Here is an 8,012-nt window from a genome sequence, read left to right on the forward strand (position 1 = left end):
CGAATTCACAAAAGGCCTGCATGCAAATGGGGGATGATCATTGACACGCCCCCCCACTCACCGCACAGATTGCTAGATGGTCTGCGCATGCTCTGGCCCTCCAAGCCCGGCAGAGAATTATTTTTTAAAACTGTTTAAAACTTTTTTGCGAGCCCGTGGTTTTAACCCGCTTTAAGCCCGCGGGTTAAAACCAAGGGCTTGCACTGCTGGGAAGGGCAGGAGAGTCGGGGGGGGGGGCAGGAGAGATTTGGGGCAGGCAGGAGAGAGAAGTAGTTTCGGGGCACGTAGAAGTTCGGGGCTGAGAGCAGAGAAGCAGGGTAGAGAGCAGTGCGGCAGAAGGCGGGGCAGTCGGAAAGGACCTGATCAACTGGTTCTCAGCAGTCGCTTCTTTTTGGATCGGCCAGCCCAGTTGCTGTTCCCTGAAAAGTTTTATGAATCGCGTCCCTGCCTACTTTGCATGCTGTTTCTCCTCATTTGCATGCACAGATCGGAATCGGATCGGAGGAGAGGTTATTGAATCGGATCGGAGGTGAATCTAGCCCTGTTTTGCACATGAGTCCTAGAAGGGGGCCTGGAAATGGGAAGGTCCTGGGCAGATCTGGAGTGTTCCTAGAATTTATATGCATAATTGTAGAATAAGGGGGTGCCGCACCTAATTTAGATGTGAGGATTTATACCACATTTCAGTTGGTGCAAATGGAAGTGCCTAAAATTAGGCAAAGTTCCTCGGCATAAGCACTATTCTAGAAACCATGCATAACTTGAGGTACCGTTTATAGAATATATAGTACTCAGTGTTTTTTTTTCTTTTCAGCGTTAAATTTTTAAGCACCATATATAGAATGTCTATCCCATGCATGCTTGAAGTATCCCACTGTTTTAGCTCCTATAATGTTCTCTGGACATCTTCTACAGATGTTTTGGTGAATATGTTTCTTCTTAAATTCCTTGTCAGCTTCCCTTCCTTAAGGGTCATATGACGCTTTCATGTCTTTCACTTTTCTTTAAATGCTTCCTTCTTGTCCTTTATCGTAATATACTTAATATATGAAAGTTTGTATAATATCTCCCCTTTCTTCTTGTGTACATCTATAATTCCGTGAAGAAGGCAAGATTCAACGTCCTTTCTGTGGTATAAAAATGCATTTGGGAAAATATTCCAAACCTATCTGCAAACACTGAGGGCTCTTCAATGCAAAACAGTTTGACGTCACACTTTAAAAAAAATTTCTGAGGTGTTTCGGAGCTCCTAGATCTTCGATTGCTTATTTCCAGTTATACGTACTTCTCTCCTCCAGTCCATATTCACTTTTTACCTGTCTAGTGCTTTTGTTAACATCTGCTTTGCCTGCTCTCTGTATCCAATGCCCCTCCATCTCTCCATCTGTTTCTCCTCTCTACAGTTAGATTTACACATTGATCCCTAGGTATCAAATAGCTTAAAGTTGACTTGGGTAGCAGAAGTATAAATGAGCGAAAGCTCAAGTACGAAGGCAATAGTTGAAAGTACAGGTGCACAGTTGCTGCTCTGAAAAAAAAGTGTCATTATATACCAACTGCAGACAAAGAAATGGACAGCACCTGATCTGTCCTATGAAAAGGTTTCAGACGCTATATTTCACAATGGCACACAGAATATTTGCAGCCGAATACTGAAAACATTTGTAACACAAACAACCACATACACATAGTTCATCCCAGGAATCAATGGTTGTATTTTTGAACCTTGAAACCTTATGGAAAACTAAGGTGAACTGCAAGCGTGACATATTCAAATGTGTCTCTAACCACACAGTTCAAATGACAACAGGCTTAGATCATTCTCATGCTCTTACTCTCTCCTTAAAAGCAAAAGTCTGCTTGGCAATGATAAAGGTACACATTGGCCCACAACTGTCAAATAACTCATATATGTAAGTCGAGTGATATATACTGAAGAAAGAAAAGAGAAGGGCAGTGCAGCAAAGACATTTGACGTGAAATCAAACTGGCTCAATATTTAGAGACCACAAAATACTGCATGTAAGAGACAAAAAATTTATATATCAATTGGTATGGGCAGAGTTAATGAAATCTGCTCACTTAACTGTAGATAATGAAAGATTTTAAGGAAAAACAAATGAGCGTTGTGAATGCAACTCAATTTTCTTTTTACCTTAAGGTGGTTGCTCTTGTCTAAACGAAAGGCAGATTCCTTTGTACGTGGAAGCTAGTGGGAGTTAACAACAATTACATCTGGCGAATTGAGGTTACAAGAATTCTTGCTGTGTCCAAAGCATTTGTCTGTCATTAAAGGGGAATGCTTAGGTTGGGTTACTTTGTGATTTTACTTTTGCAAATTTGGAAATCACTTTGCTATTACCTTAAATTTTTGAAACTTTACATAAGAGAAAAAAAAATGTTCTTTCTTTCCTGGATAGACATTCACTGTACAAATACTTATTGCCAGCTGTTACCAAATAAGTTTTTCATTCCAGTAGAAAGCACAGAGAGGAAAAGCCAGTAAATCAAAGAAAGAAAAAGAAACAGATAGAACTACATACTTATGCTTTCTACGGTACATTCCTTAAATGACTTATGGACAATCAGTACTTACCTGTCTTACGGTAGTGAATCCAGGCAAACTTTTTCAAAGGCAAATGTCCGAAGGCACATGAGAGGAGATGTTTTCTAGAGCTGCAACTCCTTTGTCAGTAGGAATTCTCAGCAGTGCTGCTATGCTTTCCCTCTTTTGCTCTGTCCATGGTACCTTCATCTTTCTGCTTTCCTCCCAATGATGTGTTTTTAGTTCCTTTGGACAAGCACACTGGATAGAACCCCTTTTTTTTTTTTTTTGCTCTGCCTTCACATATGTGGGAGTGTAACTCCTCCCTTCCATTCTATTTGTTAATCTCTGTTAGTGTAACAAGGTGGGCATTTACAAACCAGTCCAACAATAGCAATCCGGCATCCTCAATGACTAACTGTCCCACTGAACAGAAAGGTTTTACAGTAGCACTGTCACTTTAGTTCCCCCCCCCCCCCCCAAAGATGATAGAACCTGGAGGGCGGATGGAAGCTATTAGTTATGTAGTGTGGCATAAAGCTTGAATCTTTACGTGGAGCTTGATGTCTCAGTAGTTATTATCTGAGCTGAAGGAACACATGAGGACAGTTTCTTGCCTTCACAGTATGTCACTGTAAAGGCAACCCGAGTTTCAAAACTCATATATTTCCAAGCTAAAGTCCTGCAGAAGCTGAAAATATTTTGCCTGGCATTTCAAACAGTGATTTATTTAAATAAGCCTCCTGATCTTTCTTCTATTCTAGAACTTATGTTCTGAAAAAAACCTTTCTGAAGCTTACAATGGGAAAGGATCATGTTTTCGGTATCTTGCAGTTTACTGGCTGTCTGTTCTTTAGAAGAGTTAGGGCTCCTTTTACAAAGCTACGAAAGTGCACGCAGAATTTTAGCGCGCGCTAAACCCACACTACGTGGCTGGAACTAACGCCAGCTCAATGCTGGCGCTAGCGTGTAGCGTGCGCGCTAAAACCGTTAGTGCAGCTTTGTAAAAGGAGCCCTTAGAGATCATGCGCGGATGTTGTGAACACCGAAACTCAGAACATCTTAGACGAAGTCTCTATTCCCCCGACCCCCCCCCCCTTTTACAAAACTATAGCATGGTTTTTAGCACTGGCCGTAACAGCTGTGACGCTCATAGAATTCCTATGAGCGTCAGAGCTGTTACTTTTGTAGCTGGTGCTAAAGGGGGGGGGAGGGGGCATGTGTAACTGGCCATATTTAACACAGTAATCCATGGTATGGTCTATATGCCAGCATTGCATAGAATACTTGAGATTTCTAAAACTCTTAGGGCTCCTTTTACGAAGGTGCGCTAGGGCCTTAACGCGCGGAATAGCGCGTGCCAAATTGCCGTGCGCGCTAGCTCCTTTTGAGCAGGCGGTAGATTTTCAGCTAGCTCGTGCTATGGTGCGCGCTAATCCGGTGCATGCGATAAAAATGCTAGCGCACCTTCGTAAAAGGAGCCCTTAATATCTAAATGTACAGGTTGTTTGATACTTATCACTTTAAATATCGATCACTTGTTCTAGACTTTAATTAAAGGTTTTTTTTTCTTAGCTTCCAATACATGACCTAAGGGAAGAGAAATTCAACTTCTATATTTGCTTTTAATTTAGAGTGTGGGTTATGTTTTCTTGGTCATATTATGAGACCATTTACCATTGATATATGATATAAAGTGAAGAAACAATGCCAAGTGAAGGCCTCCCTTAAAGATAATTCATAATTGAAAAACTGAGGGGTGTCAAACGCTAATAATGAAACTGTGAATGCAGTTTTCAATTCATGGTCAGTTTTCAATTTTTGTACACTGGGCATGTGTGAAAAACTTACGTGTATAAATAGATCTTTGTATTACAGAGGGAATTGTCACATGAACTGGTCATTTTTATTTAACATGTGAGAAAATATCAAGGAACAAATCTCTCTAAATATCCTGCCATTTTTGTGGCTCAGAAATGCTGTAGAGTATGGCATAAAGCATATTTCGAACTGGGAAAGAAAAGGTTATTTAAACGTATCAGCCTCCCCCTCCTCCCATTCTCCTTCCATACGTTTTGTAAGGGCAGCACATAGAATTGCCTTCAATAAGTTGAGAAGAACTTATAAGGTGTACAAATTCTTTAATGTGCTTTGGAGAACTATTACTATAATTGTTAAATATTACTAAATAATCAACTGCAAATCAAAATGAAACCCCCTCGTATATCATGCAACACCATACTAGAGAAACATTTTTTGAAAAGTGAATAAGGGCTGCAGAATAGTAATGGTTATTTCTGCTTTACTTGTCACAAACTGCATTATTTTAATATATTTGTATTGAGCTGAAGAAGGTACTGTAATTTAATAAGCAATCAAAGTTCTATCAGGATGAAATTGATAAATGGTTTCCCTCTGCCTTCCTTGACTGCAGTCATCTTCTTATGGAGGTTGATGGACGCACTGTATTACTCCATATAATAATTGATAGATATCTTTCATTGAGAAAAATAATCAAGTTTCTTGTTGTCTCCCAGTCAGATTGGAGATGGAATGATTCTTGGTGTAAATCTATACTCGTAGCATGGTGAAATATAATAGCCCACAAAAAGTGTCAGTTCCTTTATTTTTTCCTGCAGATTGTATCAATTTCTCTTGTTTATACGATATGGCTCAACACATTTTTTTTCTTTCTGTGTTCAGCCCATTTTAACAAGTTCCGGAGCAGCTAACAATCAACACAGCAAGACAAAAATGTTTACATATTTGGAATGTATTTTTAAGATAACACTTCCTGAGGTTTCAATAACTTTCAGTTGGAAAGTCAACTTTTTATATGGTATGTAAAGCAGCTGCTAGAAATATCTAGAAAATATGTCTACAAGCTTTGGCCACCTCATATTTACGGCGGAATTTTGTAATGGCCAAGAAGAATATTACTGATGGCACGTTCAACTGCTTCTGGGTTCTCATCTCTCTCAAATTCACATTTGGCTTACTTTTAATGCAGAAACATTAAACATAGCTACCTTTGTAAGTCAATAGAAAATATACTCCACCCAGTTCCTCTTTATTGAACTCAGCCACTCTTGGAGGGATAAACATGAATTGGACTTTTTGTATATGCCAGATGACAGTACGTAATAGGAAAATAATCGTGATATTGAATTTTGATTCCCAGAGAAGAAATAATACAATGCAAATTTTAATATGAAAACCATTGACAATGTCAATAATGTACATACACTATTTATTAAGTGTGGGTCCCTGAATATGCAATTTGAATTTTATTACATAGAATTATTTTGCTTTTTATTGTACAGAGATATACAATATTTCATACATATAATTTTACCTTAAAAAATCCTTCTCACAATACTTCAGCAAAACATTTTGGACAACTATAGATTTTATTAAACATATAATTCAGAGATATATCCCTTTGTTCATTGAACTTTTTGACGTGGTGTTTAGGAAATGCAGAATTTAAAAAAAAAAAAAAGACCCAAGAAAGCTGTGACATCGTGACTGAGGTTATATTTAAATATTGCACATTGGTACATCAACAATAATGCTTTGCTCCAGCTTTTGATTAACCTAGGTTAACTATATTCATAATCAGATGAGTCTTCTTCAGAGACATATCTACCTGTCTGGTCTCTACTGTAAGAGTCTGTACTATTTTCCTGCACACCCCCAGCCATATTGGTGTCTTGGTGTTTCCCTTTGCTTTTGCGTTCTTCCATTTTGATAGTATCATATAGTCCTTTAGGTCCTTCTTCTAAAAGAATGTTCCTCTCTGAATGAGAGGGTTTCATTTGGCAGATATTTCTGAGAAAAAGAAGAGCAGGAGCATAAAGTACGTTAGCAAGACCCATACCTAGATTAAGTTGGACAAAGCCCATGGTATGCACAATCTGACCGGCAACTATGGGTCCCAAAGCATATGCTACAGAATAGGAAATATCGGCTATAGCGTAGACGCTTCCATATACTGATACATGGCGAAGGTCTACGAGCAAGGCAAGCGTGGGCAGCAGGGCAGTGTCTACTAGGGCAATTCCAAAACAAATGCCGCACAACGGAACAATGAGCTGTCCAAAGTTTCTGCATGCTGGTACTGTACAGGAGCTCGCACCTATAATGACCATGCCCAATGCCCCATAAAACCACTGGTACTGAGGGTATTTGCTTGCAAGTTTAACAGTTATATAAACCCCAAGTACATGAGGAAAAAATGCTGGAAGCCAGGTTAGTCCCATCTCCCATTCTGAGGCATCCATGGTCTTTTTCATCCATGTTGCTATAGTTGGTTCAAGAAAAGCTAAAGGGATGTTACATGTGGTGAGTGCTCCAGCCACTACAGCAATGTAAGGGTCAATCATCAGTCTGTGTATGGGTGTGCCAACAGGCATATTTTCTCTAGTCCTGTTAGTGAAGGGCTTAATAATAGTCAACAATAGTATGCCATCCACAAGAGAAATGCAAGCTAGGATAATGAATGGCACCCTTTTTCCTGCAAACTGATATAAAATGCCTCCAAATGGGGGTGCCGCTAAGCTCCCAAATGAGATAAATGCCAGCGCTATGCCCAGGGCTCTACTTCTCTCAGCCTCTTCTGTGTATTTGTCAGCAATCATAGCTATCCCAGAGGTATCTGCAAATGCAGACCCCAGTCCTTGGAGGCTTCTGGCTACGAACAAAGTAGCATAATTCTCAGCAAAAGCAAATATGACAGTGGAAAAGAACATGACAGTCAGACCTATTAACAGAGGAATATCATAGCCAACTCGATCTATGAATGTGCCACTCAGGGGGTTAATTAAGAGCTGCAGGATGGCTTTAGAGGCAAAAAGGACTCCGATTTTGATATCCTCATTCTCGGTTGGGTACCCGGCCCTCAAAATAGGCTTGCTGGCATTTGATGAGTTTTCACTAACATTCAGAGTCTGTTCTTGGCCCCCTTTCCTAAATGACAGGATATAATCGGGAATAATAGGCACAATCACCATGTACAACATATTATCCAGGAGCAATGCTATACAAACAATGACCAAGATAAGCCTTCTCAAGTGGTGGATATCTTGCATGGCAATGCCAATCTGTTTAGTTCTTTCACCCATTGCATCTGAAAGTTTCTCTACGGCCGTTTTGGCTCGTCCTGTAGTGACATCTGCATCAATCATGATGGCTTTTCCCAAACTTCCACAACACAATAAAAAAAAAAAATGCCTCTCCAATGGAAGCCGCCTTTTACCTCTTTTAATGTGAAGCCTGAGCAAAGCAGGCGCTCTCCTAATTAGACATGGGTAATTGCTCTTTGCCAAAACCTGTAACAAGAAAAATAAAATTGTCATCAGCGGGATGATGAATTCTCCTTGTTTATTCCTTCCCTTTTATTGTAACTTACAGTACATTGTTAGTCTTCACTATGAATATAGATTAGCTATAGAATCATACATGGTTT

General features: G+C 39.6%; 2 protein-coding genes across 2 annotated transcripts in view; both read right to left on the minus strand.

Annotated features, from left to right (window-relative positions):
• The window catches only part of CHAT (choline O-acetyltransferase), a 153,542-nt gene extending 150,801 nt beyond the window's left edge, over nt 1-2,741 (minus strand). The window contains exon 1 of the mRNA XM_033943571.1: nt 2,597-2,741. The gene's annotated coding sequence lies outside the window, so the exon portion shown is untranslated. The remainder of the gene's footprint in view (nt 1-2,596) is intronic.
• Nucleotides 2,742-6,132: 3,391 nt separating this feature from the next.
• On the minus strand, nt 6,133-7,731 carry SLC18A3 (solute carrier family 18 member A3). The gene has a single exon (XM_033942955.1). The coding sequence runs from the start codon at nt 7,729-7,731 to the stop codon at nt 6,148-6,150; it is 1,584 nt and encodes a 527-aa protein (XP_033798846.1). The 3' UTR covers nt 6,133-6,147.
• Nucleotides 7,732-8,012: the final 281 nt, after the last annotated feature.

This window comes from Geotrypetes seraphini, chromosome 4 (genome assembly GCF_902459505.1).
Source record: "Geotrypetes seraphini chromosome 4, aGeoSer1.1, whole genome shotgun sequence".
NCBI classification, from domain to species: domain Eukaryota; kingdom Metazoa; phylum Chordata; class Amphibia; order Gymnophiona; family Dermophiidae; genus Geotrypetes; species Geotrypetes seraphini.